General features: G+C 36.5%; 1 protein-coding gene across 1 annotated transcript in view; it reads right to left on the bottom strand.

The window, feature by feature from the left end:
* Invs (inversin) overlaps window positions 1-24,422 on the bottom strand; it is a 192,682-nt gene that overhangs the window by 50,959 nt on the left and 117,301 nt on the right. The window contains exons 4-8 of the mRNA XM_023705477.1: window positions 20,244-20,417; window positions 15,234-15,401; window positions 10,437-10,617; window positions 7,758-7,867; window positions 3,933-4,104 (exon numbers count right to left, since the gene is read on the bottom strand). Of these exons, the coding sequence (XP_023561245.1) occupies window positions 3,933-4,104; window positions 7,758-7,867; window positions 10,437-10,617; window positions 15,234-15,401; window positions 20,244-20,417 (805 nt within the window). The remainder of the gene's footprint in view (window positions 1-3,932; window positions 4,105-7,757; window positions 7,868-10,436; window positions 10,618-15,233; window positions 15,402-20,243; window positions 20,418-24,422) is intronic.

The following is a 24,422-nucleotide window of genomic DNA, read 5'->3' as shown; positions in this document are numbered from 1 at the left end:
GAAGAAAGGCTCCTTTTTTTTTTTGCCTTTGGAGGAGCTTCAGTGTCGGCTGTGCCTTTTGGATGGCCATCTCTTGCTCCTTTGGGCTTTCAGGGCAGTGTGTAGGTGGCCACTATGAGCCTGCCTAGTAAGGCCTTTATATAATCACAGCTACATTTTATATTAAATCTGTTGCTCCAGTGAATTCTCACTGATAAACCCTTAGGCTAAGTGATGTATGCTATAATTAATGCAATCCAAAGTATTTTGGGACATTTGAGTCCAGAACCACAAATAAGAGAGGATTTGGGATAAAGGGAACAATTATTACAGGACATGAACGACTTTGCATGCCTAAGAAAGGCAAGGGTGTCCACAGCACAGTGAGCGTGAGGCAATGACAAGAGTAAAATACACCAGATCTAAATTTTTGCCACATAAATCAGAGCACCAGGAGTACTGAAGGGCTTGAAATGGGAGTGACAGTGTCTAATTTGTTTTAAACACATCACTTGAGCTGATAGGAGAATGCTATGAATTATAGCAGGCTGAAGGAGAAGCATGAAAACCAGATAACAAAGTTTCAGTAAATAGTGAAAAGTGATGGTGACTTGAATGAGAGTAGCTGGAGTGGAGAGGAGGAGAAAGACATTCACAATACATCAAGGTAGACTCAACACTGTCTTGACAGGATTTAAGCTACCATCTCTGGACATACAGCCTGGAATCTGCATTTAAACAAATGCTTCTAGAAGTTCTTACACATTCTTGAATTTCTGAACTGTTGAGCTAAATAGCTAGATGAGATTCAGCTGGGTCTGAGCAACTTTAGATGCCTGCAGTGTTACTACATGGAAAGGGCACAGACTGAACATTCAGCTCTCAAAGGTGGGCTCAGTGTAACAAAGAACATTCCAATGTTAGGCTACAGTCAAAATAGGTTCACTATATTGGAACTGCTCAACCAAAAAGACCACTGGTTAGAATATTATAAGGCAGATAAAAGCAAGAGAAAATGTGATAGTTCAGGGATTTTCACATTTTAAGAACCCTTTTCCTCCCAAAATAAAATTTTGTAACATTCAACACATAAAACAAATAAGGGGTCAAGAGTTATCTGCTTGACTTCGTCAGCACTACTTCAGGTGCCTCTACAGAAATCTGTTCTGAAGAACATGATGTGAAATCCTTGAGCTAAGCTTAATTTTCAGGTAACTTCTTATTTCAATTCCGAAATGCTACAATTCTGTGGTATGGCATCAAGAATGAAATGCTTTAGAGATAATACTCTATAGAAGCAATGCCAAATTTTAAGATAGTAGACATTATTTCAGTTAATAAAAAGATATAATTAATAATCATATTAAAGGAAATTCCCATTTCTATTTATTTTTTAAAAAATCCTCAGACTTAATGATTGTCATTTCCTTTTTGAAAAAATGCCATTAGTTTACACGGGACTACATTTTTTAAAAGTTGACTTCATATCATAGAAAACTTAAAACTACTTAGAAGAGAAAATAATAGCCCAGTGCGCTCAATACAACTATCACCCAGCTTCAACGGTCATCAGCACATAGCTAATCTTGTTTCCTCTAACCAACATCCACTGGCCAGCACTTTTTGACTGTTTTTGAAGAAAATTCCAGAGTCATATCCTTTCATTTATAAATATTTTATTTTCGCTGAAGGACAAGGATCTAGTGTCATCAGTCAGGGTTCAGACAGCAGACAGAAACCACTTGGCTGGATATTTTGACAGAGAGGACTTTAAACAAGAACCATTAGCTATGTATTGAATTGGTAAGATAAAAGGAGAGCTAACTTAACATATCACCGAGGTAGCCAGTGCAGAATATAGCTATCGACCTTGCAACCAGGAAAACAGCAAAGAAAAGGACAGAATTATCAAAATCTAAAAGTTTTGGAGAGCTCTGCTAGTGGAATTTCAGACCTGTGAAAAGAGGGTGGCACCCCTGAGGCACATGATTTGCGCCTGGCACTGTGAATGCTGAAAAAGATCCAGAGTGAAACTGTCACTAAAACGAACTAGCACTGCTGTGTTGAAGAAGTGCCCTAGGAAGATGCTGACCTGAGCTGGAAACAAAAACAGGAAGTAAACAGGAGGACCTGTTCCTGCCTTTCTCCCAGTTCTCCGGACACCCCCGACTGCCCCCTATGGGAAGATATTAACAGGGTGCTTAATGACAAAGAGGAAATCTGATTGCAGAGCCTGCGTCCAGGACCAAGAGACTGCTCACATTTTTCTGATGGCCTGCTCCTTTTTAATAGTTTATTTATCTGAATCAGATTCCAAACACTGTGCATACACTGCTATTGGTAAGACCTCTGGAAGGAGGGAGGATGGAGAAGCCACCTTCTCGGGAGAGAAATCTCAAGAGGGCATCTCTGATATATATTAAAACCTAAATGGGAGAAAGAACTGGGAATTAATGAATCTAGGAAGAATTATGTCTGAATTCCAGCCATGGTGGATATCAGAAAGACACTTTTGGTCAAAAGGATGTAACTTTTGTTACCCAAACCTTATTAAATACATATAGAAGTTAAGCTGAAAGCAAGGCTAGTGATAAGGTATAAGGCTGCATGTTAATGTAAATCTGACAAAATTAAACGTTCAGATCATCTGGTGCTCTATCTCTATACCCATACAGAATCAAGATCTGCTATGAGGCTTTAATAAAGCTAAAGTCTTTATCATAAAATTGTAATTGTGAACTAAAAAAATTTTTTCCTGTATTTTAGGGAAGGGTCTACAGGGTTTTTAGGGTCTCACTACTAGATCAGACTCGTAGTGATCTGCCTGTTTCCAGCCTCCCAAGAGCTGGGATCACAGGCACACGTCAACACGCCCAGTCTCAATTGCCATCTCAGTGCACCCCGGGGGTGGGGCTGGCACAGCAGGCCAGGAGATGGTACCCCTGACCCTTGCACCTGCACCTGGTTGCAGGTGCTTTAATCTGCTGAGCTATTTGGCCAACCTGTGAACTAAAATCTTTTAAAAAATATTTTGGAAGTGTGATATTCAGTGCAGCAGTAAAGGAAAGGGCATTGTTCAGTGCAGCAACTCCGATCAGCCCTTAGCTTTGGTCAAGGAAGATTTTATCCAAGGTGTAAATGGCTCTGGAAGTTTTTACAAATAAACCATAACACTGTGGGGCGGGGCAGAGGTTTTCAGTCTACTCAGTGTTGCAGTACTAGTGTGTGATTTTCCTCATTCCTTTGGACTTGCAATTAGGATGGAGGACATAAGGAAGAGACCGCCAAGTTGAAGCTTAATGCTAAAAAAGCTGTTGCTTCATAGTAACCAGTACGTAACTAAAGGGCTCACTTATCAGAGGAAGAAATTAAAAGAAGCATGCAGCGAGAGCTTTTCTTCCAGGCTGACCTGAAGGCATGAAGCTTCTAGAGTTGCATGAAGTTATCTCTAAAATGAGGGATTCAAGATGCAGCGGTGCTACCCAGACGGGAGAGAGGTGCACAGTGAATGCGACTGGTGGAGTCCACTGATATGCGTGCACTCCCAAGATGGAATTCTACATATCTGAAATCTACTTTATAACTACTAAATATAATTCATTACTAAATATGCACAGTTTATTAATTAAAAATAACCACAAACCCATGTTTGTGGGGTTTTTTAACACAAAGGACAAGGTGAGTTTCCATAATCACGTAATGGGACTGACCAGGTTTTAAATCAAATGCCACAGTTCATCTGGTATGGACATGGTCTCATTTCACCTGTAACATCTGGAAGGAATAAAGCCTTTAAAGTGATATCGTGGCAAATTCAGAAAAAGTGAAGAGCAAATTCGCACAATATTAGATTAAGAACAGTGCCTTCAGGTTCCTATTTTACAAACTTCATAGCACAGCCTACGCTTTGGAACCTGAATGAAAGGAGGTGGAGCCTGTCTAGCAGTTCTTACCTGTGCCTCCATATTTGTCTGCCATGTTAATATCAATGTCAGACTTGAAACTCAGCATAGTTCTAAGGACCTCATCGCTGCCTTTGCCTGCTGCCCACATAAAGGATGTTCTTCCTTCCAGGTCTGAATCATCTTTCACTGAAGGATGTTTTAAAAATACTTTAACTGTTTCCTGTAAAAAAAAAAAAAAAAAAAGTCTTTTAAAAAATTGAGATGATAGGGTAGCATTTTTATGGTAACAACAATAGTGTCATATGGGACTTCCAGTAAGAAGCGAAGTCTTTCCCCCTGCTTCTGAATCAAACGAGAGGGTCTTTACAGAAGTACAATTTTCATTGAAAATAGTGGTCATTTGTCCTTATGAATTTTAGCCTCCATAACCCTTCATAAATATAATCCAGGGGCCGGGGAGATGGCTCAGTAGAATAAGTGCTTGCCTGGCAAGCACAAAAGCCTGAGTTCAATCCCTGGTTCCAGAAAAATAATAATAATAATAATAATAATAATAATAATAATAATTCCAATGCCCTTATTCAAAAACCTCAAAATTGAGAGTTTTCATTTTCAATGAAGCTTGAAAACTGTTAGGCCACTGAGAGGGGAGGTGACAATTAAAAGCCTCAGAAATATTTAGCATAATGGGCAACATTAAAGTATACGTGTTGCTGGGGCTTTCACATACAGAGATCTATATAATCAGCTGTGCCACCATAGAAAGTAAATATTTTCTTGGAGTCTGTTTTGTTACTAAAATGTGAGAAGATGGCTAATCCATTTATTGAATAGTGATTGATGGTTACTAAGAAATGCAGTGTTCAGAGAAACATTTATTTAGTTTTTTTTTTTTTTTTTATTTGGCATTTTCTATATGCAAACATCCTTCCTGTGGAATAAAACAAAAGTTAGGACCCTTGACAATCCTGACAATCCTGATTGTACGTGGAAATTTTAAGGGAGGTTCATATTCTATCATTTTCAATTGTCTCTTTTCTCTGAACTCAGATTCTTTTTTTGTTTTTTGTGACCTGCTCAGCCTGCCCTGGGGGTGGTGCTGGCATGAAACGTGGATCAAATAAATGGTGGTCCCTGCATGCCTGCAAAGCTTGCCTAAGCAGGCTTTAGACCATTGAGCTATCTCACTGGCCCTGAACTCAGATTCTTACAAATTTTTAGGAATACCAAAAAATATATTACATGGATGGAAGATAGTTTCAGAAAGATATTTCTGGAGGCTGTGAGCTGACTAAAAATATATACAAAACTGACTGAGCATTTTACAGAAAGAATAAACTCAAGTGCTCTCTCACTTTACAGATGAAGAAATTTAAGTTCAAGGTCATACAAATATTAATGTCAGCAGACATAGGAGGTGAAGCAAGGGCTAAATCACAGCACTTGTTTTTTTACTGCCTCATGTACTGTTTCCTTGTCTTAAAACTATGTGCTAACTCTTAGGGCCTGTCAAATAGCTCAGCAGATTAAAATGCCCTGGTGCACTGAGATGGCAATTGAGACTGGGCGTGGTGGCATGTGCCTGTAATCCCAGCTATTGGGAGGCTGTGAACAGGCGGATCACTATGAGTCGGATCTAGTAGTGAGACCCTGAACACCCTGTAGACCCTTCCCTAAAATACAAAAACAAAAAAACAAAAAAACAAAAAAACAAAACTATGTGCTGACCCGCTGAGGTATAACAGCTGAGTGCTCCTAAAACCTAGTGTGTATGCTCACTAAGTACTTTAGAAAAGAGAAAAGAATTTTAAAAGTTGACTTTTGGGGCTTGTTTTCTTTCGTTAATTTGCAAACATTTGTTGTGTATATTGTTCTTAAGGAAAAAATATTTGTAGGAGGTCTTGTTGTTGTTTGGAGTTCTTCAAAGAGTGCTGACACTTCTTGGGAGATAAAGAGGCCAAAGCGACCACGGAACTTGAAATAGAGTTCAGAAAATTTGCATCCTTATTAAAAATCAACTCTGGAGCTGATTTCTGAAAATCAACTCTGCCTTTTTTAAAATTTTAATGTATTTTAGTACAACACCTACAGGATCTACAGAGCGTCACTACGTAGATCAAACTCATAGTGATTCTCCCGTTTTCAGCCTCCTGAGTGCTGTGATTACAGGTACGTGCCACCACACCTAGTCTCAATTTTTGTCTCGGAGCACCTCGGGGGTGGAGCCTAGGCAGGGACTTTAATCCACTGAGCTATCTGGCCAGCCCTGAAAATCAACTCTGAAGATAATCTTAAGCAAATATTTCTTTGATTAAACATCCATAGCATCTTACAATTTTCTTTTTCTTTTTCTTTTTCTTTTTTGACAGAACCAGGGATTGAACTCAGGCCCTTGCTGGGCTTATTCTACTGAGCTATCTCCCCTATCCCCTGCAATTCTTTCATAATATAGTTGTTTAATTATTCATATCTGTTCATTAAATTTGGGATTTAAAGCCTAGATTCAAGATCATGGGTGGGTCATTTAACCTCTTGGCATCTTGATTTTTTAAAAAATCTGTAAATGGGATGAGCTAAATAATAGGCTTGTGTTGAATATGGATCTAGTCCTGATTTCCACTGATTGACTAACCTGGGTAAAGTGCATTTTTTATCTATCTGCAATAAGAAGGGGTTCCTCTTCAAACATTTACTTTTATTTTCCTGAGCTGTTGGGAGATAACAGAAGATAATGATTGTCAAAATTCTAGGTTATATATTGAATAAACTTTTAGGAATGTCAAGAAGGAAGGACCAGATGTATATTTATTCTGGATAGCAAAGACCAAGAAGGGTGTGAAATTAAGATGTTTTGGCAACTGAGTAATCAAAACAATATCTGGAGAGGTCAAGTAGTTGGATGTATACTGTGATGATAGTATTATTAAAATATAAGGAGACCAAGGGTATCACCACACGTACCCATGAGGAACTGCATCTGCTTTAATGTATGCAGGCCTCTTTGCATGAGTCTCTGGTTCTTGGGGGCCATTTATATTCAGGAAGCTGAACTAGTTAGACACTACTAGGCTGCTGCTTGGTGGATCAGGACATAACAGATAAGAAAGTGCTTTGTAAATTATCAAGCGCTGTAAGAGAAGAAGTAGTAAGCACTAAATATTCACGGCTTCCAAAAATAAAAACTCATGTTTGCTTTCTTAAATGTATAAAATACACAATTATCAGTGATAGTAATAGGAATATCTTCTATTCTGCTCTATTCCAACAACTACAATAGGTGCCTACCATCATAATTTTAATCTTTAAAACGACTCTAAAAAAGATACAATTATGCTCATTTTACATATAAAGAAACAATGCCTCTGAGAGGTTAAGAATCTGTGTAAGGTCAAGCTAGCAAACTTGCACAGTCCAGATTCCAGCCAGGTTTTTCCAGCTCAAGGACCGTGACAGATGGCTGAACACTAAGATACAGTTAGGGCTGCAGAAGCAAGAAGAAGATGAGATACACTTGCCATAAAATAGAAATTACACTGAGCATTAAAATAAAAACTGCCTAAAACTTCCTATGTGACTCACAACTTCAGAAAACTATCACTTCCATCTCAGCCAGAATCAGCAATATGAACAATTATTTAAAGCTAATTGCTGTACTAGCACAGACAAATGTGTGTCATAAAAGTGGTCACATTTGAATAAAGTCAGTGTCATTGTCCTGTTCATCATATTGTACTAGATGTTACCACATGGCTAACATGGGTGAAGGGCGTATGGGATGCTGCTGCAAATTTTCTTACAACTGAATATGAATTCATAATTGTATTAAAATAAAAATTATAGTGAGAACAAAAAGAATTGTCTTGTTTTACTTACTGCAAAGTTACTCTGAGCTGCGTAGTGCAAGGGTGTTGCCCCTTGGCTGTCAGACGGGATAGTTCCAGACTTATTTCTTTCTAAAAGGAGATGGACAATCTGTGCGTGGCCTGAGGACAGACACGACAAGGTAGGTATCACATATAAAGAACCTTACATAATTCACAATCTACTTAAAGGAAGGGGTAAGGAAAATGATGAGCACACAGTACAGCATTCAGCATGGTTTCTGAACAGCAGCCCCCAGGGACCCCTCTCCTAATTTCTCACTAGCCTACTATGATAAGGCGGAACAAAGGTGAAAACTAATAACACCGAAGACTTAAGGTTTCCAAAGGGAAGGAAATGGCACTGGATATAATGGCCAGGGTCAATAAAAATAAACTCTACTATGTATCACATCATTTTATTCCTGGCTCCACTCTGAAAAACAGCCTGCTACAAAGGAGGGAAGGTGCTTTAGATCCAGTTCCTCACTGTCCCTTGTCTCCAGGGTCCACTGCCCAATCAACCACAGCTCCACAGCTGTTCCCATGTATTATTCAGGTGGAGGAATGATAATACAGTTTCTTCTATCTCTGAAGTCTCCTGACTCACTGTTCATTCTAATCTCTGTCTTTTAACATCTAGACAGATTTTCAGTCCCACAGAAGGGGGCAGCAGGTATGATGAGGTGGTGCAATACTTCACAGTGGATCTGAAGGAAGTGATTTCTACAAACTGTAGAAAAGATCAAAGAATAAATAAAGCTAGTAACAGTATACATAGGAAACTTGAATTCCACCCTCTATAATGATAGCATGCTTAGGGAGCCAGGCAACAAAGAAGATGCCATATTAGCAGAGTAAGGACATATGGATGATAAGCATCCAAAATCGGAATTTGAAGGAGACAGTTGAAAGCAGAGTCTCCATAACACAAATGCAGAATTAAAGACAACCTATGTCACACCATTAATCTAAATACCTCTCATCTTGTTTGAATGGAAAGAAAATTCAGTAAAGGTAATAGAAAAACTTATGCTAAGACAGAGAAAAAAGTATATTATCAGGAGGAAAAAGAGCATACCTCTGAAAAGAAGGGTCCAGAGGAAGAATTCAGGAAACTGGCATCTTCAGCTTAGTGCAAAGAGAGATGGCTTCTAGGAAACAAAGAGAATGCCAGTGGAAGGTGGAAAAGGAAATAAGATGAGATATAAAGAAATACATGAGACAGAAGGAAACGCAAGTACCACTGAGATTACAACCTATATAGAAGAAGGTGGAAAGAAAATTTATATAATAAAAAGCTAATTTAGTGATGTGGAGACAAATTTAGTAACTATGCTCACATTCCAAAGAAAAAAAAATACAACATGAAACCACACATTAAAATGAAATCTAAGGGACAGGGGATATAGCTCAGTGGCATAAGCACCTGTTTGCCAAGCACGAGGTCATGAGTGATCCCTGGTACAAAAAGAAAAAAAGTCTAAAAATTGATTTAAAATTTGATCATAAAAGCTGAATACAAATATAAAAATCAAAAGACACAATATATAACTTTAAAATTATGATTCGAAAAATAACATTTGCATTTTCTGAATAACTACTATGAAAACAATGATATGCAATGTATTAATTATTGTAACTGTCCTACTAACATGTTTTGAAACTGCTTCACTGCTATTTTATCTTTTTTCTCAGTAAGATGAATAAAAAAATAAAATTTGCATTTTAACAAATAATAAAACTGTAATAAATTGTGCTAAAATTCTTTGTTTTAAAAATATGGGAGTCAACAGATGAAGTATTGCTTTGTCTCAAGCTTAAAAATGTTTTCAATAAATTTAAAAGTAATCACTAACAGAAACTAAATATAATTCTGAAACATCACAAAACCAAATAATAACAAGAAAGCTAATCTATACACCCAAAGCAGAAAACAAAGAGAAAAAAATTAAGAAAAAAACCCTCTGAAAATGCTAATAATAGCACAATAGCTGAAAAAAATAACAATTCTTTTGTGTTTTAACAAGAACAATTAAAAGGTAGGTAGAACGTCTTCACTTAAAGTCTCTTAAATTATAACCTCTTCAAAATTAATATCTACAAATATATAACATATACATAATATACAGCCCTCCATTTAAAAAACGTGGCACCCAAAAATGTAAAGCAAAAAAACAAATATGATGAAGAAACCAAAATATCATGATATTCGCACAAACGTAAAATTGAAGCACTCCTCCTTTCAAATAAAGGCAGCGACCGTGAAAAGTTTTGTTTCATGTTGTCAATAAATTGTCATTTTCAAAGAAAAGTTAAAACATATTGAAATTAAAACTAATATTTAACAGAATTAATTAATTAATTAATTGAGACAGGGTCTTGCTATGTAGTTCAGATTGTTCTTTAAGTAACTGACTAGCCCTGCCTGGCCTGGAACTGGTGGCAATCCTCTTGCCTCAGCTTCCCAAGTACCGGGATTACAGATTTGTGCCCCCATACCAGGCTTACTAAGAATAATTTTGTTACTAAAATTAAGCATACAGTAAGGGGAATTAGTTTATGAAATCATTCCATGTATCACTTAAAATTATAGAGGAGGTAAAAAGCAACAGGAAAAGAAAAGGCATAGAAATTCTCCTACAGGGGTGCATTCCTCCTAGCGCTGATCCTTTATTTACAACCAACTTACCTAGCAAAGCTGCCCAGTGAAGCGGGGTTCGAAATAAGTTATCATAAGATGTTATGTTGCAGCTTTCGTAGGAGGTTAAGACATCAACCACTGTCACATTCCCATCGGCAACTGCGAAGTGAAGCGGTGTGCGACCCTCATAGTCCTGCCAGTTCAGTAAAGACTCAGTGGGAGCAGCATCCTATTTTTAAGGAACCAGACATGACACATGCATGAAAGCCTCAGTAAATTTATATAGCACAAATATGGACAGAAGTTTTCTAAACAAAACTTCTACATTCTCTACAGGCACAAAAAAAATGATAAATCCAGAAAAAGTGTACAGTATGAACCTCTAAAAATTTATTTTTATATGTTACTCTAAAAAGTACAGAAAAAAATATAACAACTACCATGTACTGACTATGTTAAAAAGGTATCAACATTTTGCCTAATGAACCTTTGTATCTGTTAAGGATTTAGCTGAAGCTATTTTGTATTTTTCTATATATGTACATATGTACACATCTATATATTTAATATGTACAAATAGGATATATATATATATATATATATATATATATATTCAACGATGATCCTGTAGCAGTATTGGCAACTTTCAACATTATTCTTGTGGTCCTATTGATACTAGTTCATTTGCCAAACTACATAAATAAACTATGATTTAGTTATTCCTTTTCCTACTGAGGGACAGTTAAGTTATTATTATTTTTTTAATAATGCTGCAGGGGTGGGGGAGACAGCTCAGTAGAATAAGCGCTTGCCTGGCAAGTGCAAGGGCCTGCATTCAATCCCTGGTTTTTCAAAAAGAAAGAAAGAAAGAAAGAAAGAAAGAAAGAAAGAAAGAAAGAAAGAAAGAAAGAAAGAAAGAAAAGAAAAGAAAAGAAAGCAAGCAAGCAAGGAAGCAAGCTGCAAAGAATATGTTCCCTATACCTGTCTCTTATAGCATATGTGTGAGATCTTTCCCTTGGTTAGGTATCAAAAGAATTGCTGGGTTGACAGATGTATCTGCTTCTTCAAAGCGTTCACCAAATAGTTGCACAAATGAACCCATGACATTGTGTAAAGATTTTTATGTGCCCACGTGCTGACACAAATTGATTACTTGGTATTATCAACCTTACTACATTTTCCCCATAGAAGTACAAAAGACAATTCACTGACATTTTAATTTGTAATTCTTTTATGAATGAGGGTTAAACCTTAAAATTTTAATGTTTATATGTGATTCAATTTTATTTCTTTACAAATTAAAGAAAGTTCCCAATGTGCTATGACAAATTGTTATATACAATTTTAGTCTTACAAGCTAAAAACATGGGTGCACATATATCACTGTGGTACAATGTTTTCAGTTCTTTTGGGAAAATACCCAGAAGGGGAATAGCTGGATTGAATGGGATTTCCAGTCCTAGATGTTTTAGAAGTCTTCACACTGATTTCCATAGTGACTGTACCAGTCTACATTCCCACCAGCAGTGGAGAAGGGTTCCTTTTCCCTCACAGGCTCTCCAGCATTTTTTAATTATTTTTATTGATTTATTTATGATAGCCATTCTTTCTGGGGTGAGATGTTATCTCAGTACTGTTTTAATTTGTATTTCTCGAATGGCCAGTGATGTGGAGCATTTTTTCATGTATTATTTGCTTTGGGGAAGCAACCAAAATGCCCATCACCTGAGGAGTAGATGAAAAAGATGTGGTATTTTTATACAATGAAGTATTACTCAGGTATAAACAAAGACAAACTCAAAGACTTCATAGCTAAGCAGATGCAACCAGAGGCTATACTCATAAGTGAAATAAATCAGACCCATATGTGTAAATACCGTATAGTCTCCTAGTGTAAGAACTCAAAAGAGGAAATAAAGTCTGAAAGTTATAACAGATATAGTAAAACAGAGAGGAATGGAACTTACGGATTAAATAATGAAGATGAGAGAAAGGAGAAAAGAGGACAAAAGGCAGGGGAACAACATGCAAGTATATATACAAAATGGTTGAAGTTATTATACTAAAAATTTCTACCAGTTTTTTGAAAATAGCAGTTAATGTATAGAAATTTCACCTTGACTAACTGTATGCTGATAACTGTGATCTAAACAACAACATCGAGGACAGCAATGTGTAATACCAAAATCATGCTTGAATACTTGTCATCTTGGTCTTCTAAATGTGTACCCTTGCTAATGTCATATAAATTATTACTATACTCTCTTCAAAATAAATTTTAAAAAAGACAAAAAAAAAAAAAAACCCAAGAGACAAGAACAAAAATTTAAGGTTTCTGGAAAACAAGTGGTAATATGAAATCATATGTCCAATCTTACATAACTATATCTGTTAATCTGAGCAACAGATTTGATGAAATTAGATAATATGTCAACCATTGTTAATCTGCTATTCTTGTTTTGAAAATCTGTAACATATGTATTATTGTACATTACCCTCTTTCTGTCATTGTATCTGACTTTCGTTTGTACTTTTACCTTTTACTTTTCAAAATGAAATAATAAAATTAAATTTATAAATTGACAGTTTGTTTTTCCTGTTGGTGTTTGTAGGAGATATTATGCTTTGGCCCTCCTTCAAGACTTATGCTTACTTCCTCGGTCGATGATCCTTCCTGAACTGACAATTTTCTGAATTGAATTGTTTTGGCTAAAAACTTACTGCACCCCAGGTAACGTTTCTTTTCAGGTTTGGTCATACACAAAGCCAACCTGGATTCAGCTTCAATTTGAAAACTCTCTGAAGGGTTATATCAGATTTAGGGCTTCTTTTGCAGTGAATGAGTGTATTTTATTTTTTAAGGTATAATTTAGGCTCTTAGGGCCAGGGAGATGGCTCAGTAGAATAAGCATTTGCCTGGCAAGTGCAAGGGCTTGAATTCAACCCCTGGTTCTGGAAAAAAAAAAAAAAGTATAATTTAGGCTCTTGAGTCTTGCAGGGAGTGATATGATGACCCAAAATGGATGGAGAGAACTAGAGATAGAAATATCAAAGAAAGTTCAGAAATATGGAGACAAGAAGGCTATCTATATAGCTATATATCTATATATCTATATCTATATCTATATCTATATCTATATCTATATCTATATCTATATCTATATCTATATCTACCTTAAGGCAATAGTGGGAGAAGGGAGAAGGAATATTTAAACAGGTAATACTGTAGTTATGCATTTTCCAGAACTGAGGTACTATACTCAGAATTCATATATCGAACAGGATTTTTGTATTTGTTTATCTCCAGTAGGGTCTAACTACGTTGTCCAGGCTGGTGGGGAAATTCCTATATAACCCACGTTGGCCTCAAACTCATGATTTTCCTGTCTTAGCCTCCTGACAGCTGGAATTATAGACATGTGCCACACACCAAACAGTACTTTTATCAAAAGCTCACACGTAGACACATTGTAGTATGGCAAAGAGAAGAATTTGAAAAGCAGTCTAAGTGCAAAAACAGATCATCCATAAAGCTATGATAATTAGACCAAAACCAGACTCCTTGAGTAATAATAGAAGGCAGAAAACAACAATATAATATCCTGAAATAGCTGAGAAAAGTAACTGTATAGAAATGTGTACAGATGAAACCTGATTTTTTCAAGAGGTACGCTGAAAGAGACATTTTTAGCAATTAAAAACACTTCACACCAACAGATCTATATAAAGAATGGAAGTTCTTAGAACAGTAACTCTAGAAGGAAAGCTTGAGACTTAAGAAGTGAAGAGCAAAGATATTAGCGAATGCACAAGTACAGCTAATCATTGTATATGAAAGAATAACTTTAAAATCTAATTTGTGTCTCAAAATTCTAATTTTATATTGAAAGCAAACAAAAGTAAATGTTGGACTACCACCGCAAGTAAAGCTGTAAGTTGGGATAAAGTAATTAGAAAACCTCAATTAATTGACTTTATGACCATTCCAAATTAATAAGTGACTTATCAGATTGGTTAGGTATATAATCAATGAGCAGAAAGTCAGCTGCATTTCTTTATACCTGCAACAACCAGTTAAATACATGCCCTGCATATGTTCAAAAGTACCAAAAAATAGCACTGTTGATAAAAAAAAAATACTGAAAAAGTTAAAATATCTCTCAATAACAGAATAAATGACAATGGAAAGCTATGAAACAAAAATTAATACATAAAAATAATGTATAGTAACATAGATAAAAGCACAAGCATGAGACTGAATAAGAAGAGCACATTCCAATAGAATATATCCAATATGAATCTCTGTATAGCAAGTTAAAAAACCCTAAAAATGAAACAGTACATTGTTTATGGATACAAATATATGAGGTCAAGCTAATGAAAATCCATAGATGACAAACATGAACCTGAGGATGGTCTTTGCTCTGAGGACAGAGAGAGTAGGGGAGTGTTCAGCTCAAAGACTTCAATGGCACAGTGGTAGTGTAGCTTTACTTAAACTCTGCAGTGGGCCATGAATTTGTTGTTTCTCCACCCTTTGTAATGCACACTGATACTCACTTATATCTAGTCATTATTTAATAGAACAAATATAAAACAATGTAAGAGAATTAGAAATTCAAAATTAGGAAGGCATTTGATGGGGAACAGAAAAGAGAAGTGTGGGGGAATAGATACAACCTCCAGGTGGCCTTAAAGAGTGGTAATGAAATGTTCTATTTTAGGGGACATGGGGACACAGATTTGTTGGTCCACAATTTTTCTGTCTGCCATACATATGCTTTTCAACATGCTGGATTTCCAGTTTTTTAAGGCCACTTAGGTCCACACCACCACTCCACTCACCAGAATGCACCTCACTGTGTGCACAGCACTCGGATCCTTATGGTTGGCTGCCCAGTGCAGTGGGATCTTGCCTTCAACGTCAGGGATCCCAATGTTGGAATCATGCTTGATCAGCAGCTTCACGTGCTCAGGATTGTTGTAGTAGGCGCTCCAGTGCAGAGCTGTTTGCTGCAGGATGCAGAGGGAGGCAATTAAAAGCAGAGCAAAATAACAAGTGACTTCCCCCAAACTTTCATAGTGATAGGCATTGTTATAAGCATTATATGTAGTTGGCATTACCTGGTCAGCATCAGATCTCTGGGAGATAAGTATGTTATCATTCCTAATTGCCTCCCTCTATGTACAGAAACACAGGAAGGATGAATAATTTGCAAAGATATAAAGTAGTATGTGGTTGAAATGAGAATTTAGTTTTGTAATGTAGCTGGTACAGGGTCTCACTACGCAGCTCAGACTCTTAGTGATCCTCCTGTTTTGTGCCTCCCCAATGCTACGATTACAAGCATGCGCCACCATGCCTGGACTCACTCACTGGCTCAGCACACCAAGTGGTGGAGCCGGCATGGTATGCCGTACCAGGGATCAAATCCAGTCTCTGCGCTTGTCTACGCAAATGCTTAGTCCACCGAGCTATCTTGCCAGCTCTGCACTGAGAATTTTAACCCAGGCAGTGTGACACCAGAGTTTGTATGCTTAATCAAGGGCCATTTAGTTCAAGTGTTAACAATAATAATAAAAAGTAAGACAGAAGCAGCCCCATAGCTTATGAATAATTATCAGTGAAGTAAGGGAAAATCTTGATATTGCATATCTGGTTATCACCAATCACCTTAGAATTTGAAAGATGACTTGAATGTTAATATCAATCAAAAAAAGATACATGCACAGGAAATTTATAGATCTAGAATCCAGTCCTTATATTAAAAGACAAATTTATAGTTAATTATCATTTTATAGGGTAAATATTAGATCTAATTTCTGATGAAAATTTCCACTTTGAAAACATAGCAGCACTTGATTTCAAATGAAATCTTACAATGATTGTCTTGAACTTGTAGAAACTGTCTGAAAATCACTCATGAATGTACTTCTATAAGACTGCTGTCCTTATTAGGATAATTATTAACAGAAAACACAGAAAGCGTTTACATGCATATTATCCTTTGCAAGTAACACATCCATCAAGGCAATCTATAGTTAAATAAAGAGCAGGAACAGGCTCGTCTGTCATATTAAAAACTGAAAAGTGACAGCAACGGTATTCGTTCAAAGGTTTCTACAATATGAACTAATATTCAACTCATTACTTTTGTTTAGTAGCAACTGCAGTACACAATAAAATCATAAGTATAATAGCAATTAATTGCCTATAACAACATCTCCAGTAAACTGTATCATTTTTATAATTCATTTTTAGTGTATTTATTCCAATTATATTTGTTGAAATTGAAATGTTCATGTTGATAATGAAAGTTTTTAAATTTCTACATCTTTTTATTTATCTAATAACTCTTAATTGCAGCAAAATATACATAATATAAAATTTTTGATTTCAACTGTTTTAAAGTATACAGCTTAAGTGTATAGTTTAACGCATACAGTTGGGCTGGGGAGATAGCTCAGTAGAATAAGCACTTGCCTGGCAAGCACAGGGTCCTGAGTTCAGTCCCCGGTACTTCAACAACAACAACAACAAAAAAATCATACAGTTAACATAGCTCAGTGACTTAATTGTTTAAGTGCAAGGTCAAGGTCCCGAGTTTGATCCCTGGTACTGCAAAAAAGACAAACAACAGAAAACAAGTATACAGTTAAAGTATACACTTTGGGGCTGGCCAAATAGCTCAGCAAATTAAAGCGCTTGCTTAGGCAGAGTGCAAGGGCCAGGGTCCGATCCCCAGCCTGCTGTGCTGGTCCCGTCTCCAGGGCATGCTGAGACAGCAACTGAGACTGGGCGTGGTGGCGAGAGCTTATAATCCCAGCTCTTGGGAGGCTGAACAAAGGTGGAACACTATGAGTCTGACCTACATAGTGAGACCCCGTAGACACTAAAAAAATACAAAAGAAGTATACATTTTGTTTCTAATATCTTATGTATTACTTTTATACTCTTTAAAATTAATTTTAAAAATATACATATATAAAAGAACAAGGGAAAAATTTCAAGGTTTATAGAAAGGCTTAATGTTATAACAGCTTGATCAATCTTACATGCCTTTACCTGGTAGTCTGAACAACAAAACTGATGCTAACAATATGTAGTATAACAACCACTGTTAATGTTCTGTTCTTGTTTTGAAATTTTGTACCATTTTTATTGTTTTATGGTGCTTTGTTTTTGTCTTTGTTCTTGTTTTTTTTCCTCTTTAAAAAAGGTATAAAAAAACAAATAAATAAAAAATAAAAAAGGTATACATGGGGCCGGGGAGATGGCTCAGTAGAATAAGCACTTGCATGGCAAGCACAAGGGCCTGAGTTCAATCCCTCGTTCTGACAAAAAAAAAAAAAAAAAAAAAAAAAAAAAAGGTATATAATCCAGTGAGATTAAGTACTTTCACGTAATTGTGCTAACATCACTACCACTCATCTCCACAATTTCTTCATCTTCCCAAACTGAACCTCTGTACCCCTTAAGTAACATTACTTTCACCCTCCTCTAACTCCTGGCAACCACCAGTCTACTTTCAGTCTCACTAAATTTGACTATTCTAGATGCCTCAGAAGTGGAGCCACACAATATTTATCTTTTGAGTGTGACCTATTCACTCAGCATGTTTATAAAAAGTTTACATTTTGTAGTATATGTTAGAATTCCATTCCTTTTTAAAGATGAATGATAGTCTATAGTATATCTAGACATAGATACTGCATTTTGATTATCCAGTTATCCACCAATGGACATCCAAATTGTTTTCATCTTTTAGCTACTGGGAATAATTCTACTACGGAGCATAGATGTATAGACACATGTCTGAGTTCCTGATTTTAGTTCTTTTGTGTATATAACCCAAAGTAGAACTTTTGGTTCAGATGGTCATTCTACGCTTAACTTTTTACTTTCACTAGTAAGAAATGAGCATTCAAATTTCTCCACATTTCTGTTTTTGTGATAATGTGTCATGAAGGTTATGAAGAAACTGGCTCAATATAGTTTTGATTTGTATTTCCTGAAAAATTAATAATGTTGGGCATCATTTCATACCACTTTTAGCCATTTCTGCATTTTTTTATTTTGGGAAATGAATGTTTGAGCTGGCAAGATAACTCAGCGGTCTAAAGTGCCTGATTAGGCAAGCTTAGGCAAAGCACAGGGACCGTGACCCCCAGTAGGCTGAGCCAGCCACAAAACAACAACAAAAGAAAAGAAAAGAAAAGAAAAGAAAGAGAGAGAGAGAGAGAGAGAGAGAGAGAGAGAGAGAGAGAGACCAAGTTATTCATTTAAAGTTGATTTTTGGTTATTCATGTATGCTATAAAACAACTGAATTATAACAGACTAAAAATTGAAAAAAGAAAGAAAGAAAAAATGATCTTCTACCATAAATAATGTCAAAGTCACCTCTTTGGGCTTGTCTTGTCTGGTTCTCTTATTCTCTTGGCTTTGCCTGCCTGGACAAGACGCGGTTCTGTTTCCCTCCATCTGAGTTTGCAACTGCCCATCCTCCTCCAATAACAGAGAGACATGCAGAACGGAAGGCAGGAAGTGCTTAGACTCTACCCGGGGAGGGCATTGTAGAGCTTGAAGACACGAGAAACTTCCTAGGTGTTAGGGGGTCTTTGTGGATCAATCAAAGTGCTTTTTTTCAGAGAAATATTAGCATTACAGGTGCCATGGGTTACGAATAATATTAATGTATGGTACTGGTAAAGCAAGTTGATCTTAGAACTTTTAAACAAATTTTGAGAACCCTACAAAGAATACTATGAGAGTGAAAGGATTACTCAACATAAACCCAGTAGATTTAATTATAAAACTTTCAATTATTAAGATCATTGGAATTAACAAGACTTTACGACTAAGGGCTTGGTGGAAAGGAAGAAGATTATTGCTATTGTCTAACCAAAGACAATCATGTTTTTTACGTACAAAGAATGATTAGAGCATCAATCAAAAAAAATGACCAATGTGTACAATATCTGAACATTTAAAAGCAGGAAAGGTAACAAACCCTAGAACAAAATGCTAGAGCATATGTTCTGACATGAAACTCTTGATTATTTTATGACTAATATTTATGGAGAATATAGTGTGCAATGTGTGCAATTTGTATATATGATCTTATTTCATCTTTAATGCTATAACTATCCTTTTCTCCCACTTATAAGAAAATTGAGGCATTGAGGAATTAAGTGATTTGTTTTAGGACACAGAATAAGTAAGTCATGGATTTTGGACAGAAATCTTAAGGATCTCATGTTGCAGCCCAGGCCAAATCTGTCTACTTAGAGTAAGCATTTTAACCTTCTTTCTTTTTTAAATTTTATTTTAAAGAGGAAAGAAACAAAAATAAATAACAAGAACAAAGACAAAAAAAAAAAAAAGCACTATAAGACAATTAAAGTGGTGCAGGATTTCAAAACAAGAACAGGAAATTAACAATGATTATATATTTGTAATCATCAAATTTGTTGCTCAGACTACCAGATAAAGGTATGTAAGACTGATCAAGTAGTTAAAACATTAACTCTTCCCATAACGATTTTCTATGAGATATTGGACTTTTGAGCTAAAGGGACCTCAATTTAAATTCTAGTTATACCACTTGGATCCTGGGCAACATCTTAATTGTCGTTAGTTTTACTTTCTCAATCTGTAAAAGGGAGATACTATCTAACATATGGTAACTGGAAGGATAAAATGACAGATTTTGAGAGATACTTTATTGGGGATTATGACAACATGTTCTACTATACATAGGGGTGGTAATTTAGACATTACTGGAGGCTACGCATCTCCAAAGGAAGCATTTGCTTTCTGCTCTAATGTTCTCTCCATGTGAGTCATGCAGTACCTTGTTTTTATCCTGTGTATCCACTTCGCCTGGTGCCATAAACTTCAGCAGCAGTGTCAAACACTTAGGGCTCTTGTGCCGGGTGGTCAAGTGCAAAGGCGTCATCTCTTCTAGGTCCTTTTGCATCCAGTTTGCTCTACGTGTGAGTAAGAGTTTCATGAAACGATAATTTCCCTAGAGAGATAGAATACAGAGGGGAAAAATAAAAAGGGGGAATAAAGGGGGGGGAGAGAAAATTCATTTCAGAGTCGTTTTTTTAATTTTAAAAATATTTTCAGTATCTTAATTTTGTATAACATTCAGAGAAAAATGCTTCCAAAATCACTAACCTAAGATAATAATTTTATGTTTCTTTCCTAAACACTTTCTAACACAAATATGGTTTACAAAGTGGTTGATCAATATTTTATTGGGCTAAGGCAACATATTTTATTTATCTAGTCTAATTATGCTAAATATTTGGAGAGATTCCACTGATTTCTATTATAGATTCTTTTTTTTTTTTTTTTTTTTTGTGGTACCAGGGATTGAACTCAGGATCCTGGTTTGCCAGGCAAGCACTCATTCTACTTATTTATCTCTCCGGCCCTAGAAAAATGTTTTAATGTACACATTTTTTTAAAAAGCTTTTTCATAAGAGTAAATTATCAAGAACCTAACTGCTGGTCAAATGAATCTGTACATTTTATAGTTTTTAATGTATTCTCCAAATTACTATCTAGTAAGAACAAAATGTTTGTGTATTGTTTTCAGCATATTTTGACCACTATATTATAAGGAACTTGTGAAGTGAGAGAAATATTAAACCTCAGATTCACAGGGAAGAGGCTGGCAAGATAGCTCAGTGGTCTAAAGTGCCTGCTTAACTCAGGACATAGGAGAACTTGTACTGAAACATCATGTAACTCACTTTTGCCCCAAATTTTCTGATCAAGGAACTTATGGGGCCACAGAGGAATATGATCGATGATGTAGGGTTTGCCTAAAGAGAGTCACATGGAGAGAAAACATTCTCTCAGGCTTTCACAGAGAGCAAGGTGGTCAAGCAATGGCCATGACTCATCCACATAACACTGACACAGGGTCTACAAAGTATGGTACAGGGTTTCGGGATAAGTCCTGAGGGGACTTGATTGACTGTGTCAGACACAAGTTACATTTTTTGTCATATAGGTCTTCTTTATCTTGGTCTTAACCATCCAGCAGAAAAGTATAGAAATGAGGAATGAAAAGTGAAACCATGTTAATATGCTGAGCTGTGGAAGGCTCAAGTCATCAGATTCGGACATTGCCAGTCCTGTGGATAACCTACTGTTATTGTGGACTACTGGACTATATTGGAATTCATGCACCTACAATAATTGGATGGCAATGGAATACTCATCTGACAAAACTGAACAAAAAAAGGTGATATAAATGAAGGACAATTTTGTATCTGTATATACAAAATAGGATAGATAGCTACTTTCTCTTAATTCAATAAGAAGAAAGATCTGTACTAATAGTGTTTGGACAGAATATTATGTCTGCATCTTGTGCTATGAATGACTACTATAAAGACAACAATATGCAATGTATTAATTGTTGTAACTCTCCTACCAACTTGTTTTGAAGCTGTCACATTGCAATTTTTTTCTCAATAAAATAAAAGAAAAAAATTAAGTGCCTGCTTAGGTAAGCTTAAGTAGCACAGGAACTGTGAATCAAATCCCATGCACCACATGCCATGCCAGCCCCATCCCCAGGGTAGGCTGACACACACACACACACACACACACACACACACACACACACACCCCACAGGTAAGGGAACTGAGACTTAAAGGAGTGAAATATCTAATTCATGCTCCTCTGTTTAATACAGAAGGTTGATAATTTTCTTGAAAAGAGATATTTGCAAAGAGAACTAAAGAGGTGGCTCATACAAAGTTTATATCCCAGACTCAAACAGGCAAGAACTCCAACCTAGACATCACCATAGGCTATGCAAGTAGACCCTCCAATCTGGAGAAAGAAGCTTCAATATAAGACCTAGAGCAATACAATGTTAGGGATGCAGGCCAGACATTACCCAGTGAGCCTGTATAAGACAGCTTTGGAACAAAACAAAATTCTCTAAAAATAGTTCTTTAGGGCTCTTTACTGAGATCTAATTTCCTCCAGTTCTGGCTGGAAGCCTCCTTATGCGTGCTGCCACAGATATTTCAAGGTCAAAGTGACCGGAAGTACTGCAGATCAGGTTCTTTGCCTAAAACTACCTACTTATCTCTCCCCTCTCAAAGCACAGCAGTAGCGGGGGTTCCACATCCTTAACTTTGTTGGAAGTGGGCCTTTCGGTCTAATGATGCATCAGGATAAGCAAAGAAGACATTTGTTAATCAAGCAGATGAATCACAGAAAAGGACGTGAGGCTGCTGCGCAACACCAGAGCAACGAGGCAGCCCACGGAGCACAGGAGCTGCCTGCTTGCCCACACAGCCAGAGCCAGGAGAAACGCGGTCAGGGGGTGGGGGCAGAGACAAGGCGACAGGACTGGCTAGAGTGGCAGATCCCTAAGACTGTCCATGTTAGATGAGAAAATCTAGGATGGACCAAAAGGCCAACTGATTTGGCCTGATTATCTCCTCTAAAGAGACTCTCCGTTGCAAACCTTAGCAGACTTTGCCATTCTTTAATCATTTTTCATTTCCTTCATAGTACTTTCCTCAGTTTCTGGTTATATATCTATTTGTCTCCTTTCACTGTGATCTTCATCACCAACCATAAGCTCCACAAAGGCAGAGGCTATGTTTTATTGATCACTGTGTTTATTGTAGTTCCTGGCACAAAACAAGCACTTAATAAATATAAATAAATTACAGGAAAGATAAAGTACAAAGAAATAACTTCCAGTAGTTTTTGTTTTCATTTAAAATGTTTGTTTACAGCTTCTGTACTAATTAGATTACACAGTTCAGAACCTTAATTCTCAACTTGTATTTGGTCACTGTTACATTTAAATATTTCTCTTATGAGCTTCACTTATGTACTGTACAGTATTTACCTGGAGCCAGTTTTTCTGTGACAAGGTGTTAAAATTTCCTCACGAGGGCGCCCTGCTCTAAATTTCCTGTCATTTTTTCTTTGAAAACAGAGTGCCCAGGAAAAGCAAATCTATGATACTTCATATTGAAAAATAAGGTCTGACCTTTCTGAGCGTAACATTTCAAATATTACAGAATAACTCATCATGCCCTTTTAAAGCTATTCAAGCAGACAATCATTTTGATTGTAAAATCAGAGGAGATAGGAAGGGAGAAACTCGCATGTGTTGGGAAGGACCACTGAGTTATCAACAAAGAGCCTGCTGTATTTATTTTTCACATTATTATAGGGACCCTGCCTTTACAAAACATGGTTCATACCAGTGATGTTTACCCACACATTCATTCCCCAAACATTCGCTGAGCCCCGATATGAAGCAGGGGATAGCACAATGTTTGCACTGCACTTTCCTTTTATTATAAAGTCCTCTGACACAGATTTCATCTTCCCCTCAAGGAAGTTTCAAAGAACACACTGACAGATTAAATAAAATATTTTTCTATACGTTCATTTCCTCATCTGTAAAGCTGGGATTTTCACAGTTATTATTATGAAATTATTAGGCATGTAAGATGAGATAGAGAATATGTATAAAGTACTCATTTTAGTGAGCAAAGCAAAATGTTCAGCAAGTGTTTGCAAATAGCAGTTTTTCAATATGGAAGAGGGCAACAAAATATGTACAGGTTAAATCAAGAATGGCCCACAATAGCGGGAAGGTAGATTTGTTTGAGATATTTATAGTTCAGCTAGCCATTAAGGAGAGAAACACAGGGACAAGTAAAAGCAAAAATAGTTGGAATGCCATAAATAATGGTTTTCCTATCTTTTCTTATCTTGAGAAAGAAGTCTTTTATAGAGTATGAGCTGTAGGACCAACAGAGGCACAGCCAAGAGGAATTTGGCTGGGTCTCTGAGCTCAGCTATTTGAAGTTTGGTTTCTCTTGTTTTGAAGGACAGAGACCTATTATTATGGATGATAGGTGGGGCTAGAAACAATGTAATTCATTTGGACAAAGGACACCCTCCTTTTGTATGCAAATTTAATCTCTGGGTATGAGCAGGGGTAAAAAGAGCCTACAAAGCAGAAGGTAA

The sequence above is a fragment of the Octodon degus genome, unplaced genomic scaffold (assembly GCF_000260255.1).
Source record: "Octodon degus isolate 3935 unplaced genomic scaffold, OctDeg1.0 scaffold00221, whole genome shotgun sequence".
Taxonomy (NCBI): domain Eukaryota; kingdom Metazoa; phylum Chordata; class Mammalia; order Rodentia; family Octodontidae; genus Octodon; species Octodon degus.
This window is presented reverse-complemented; position numbering and strand designations above follow the sequence as displayed.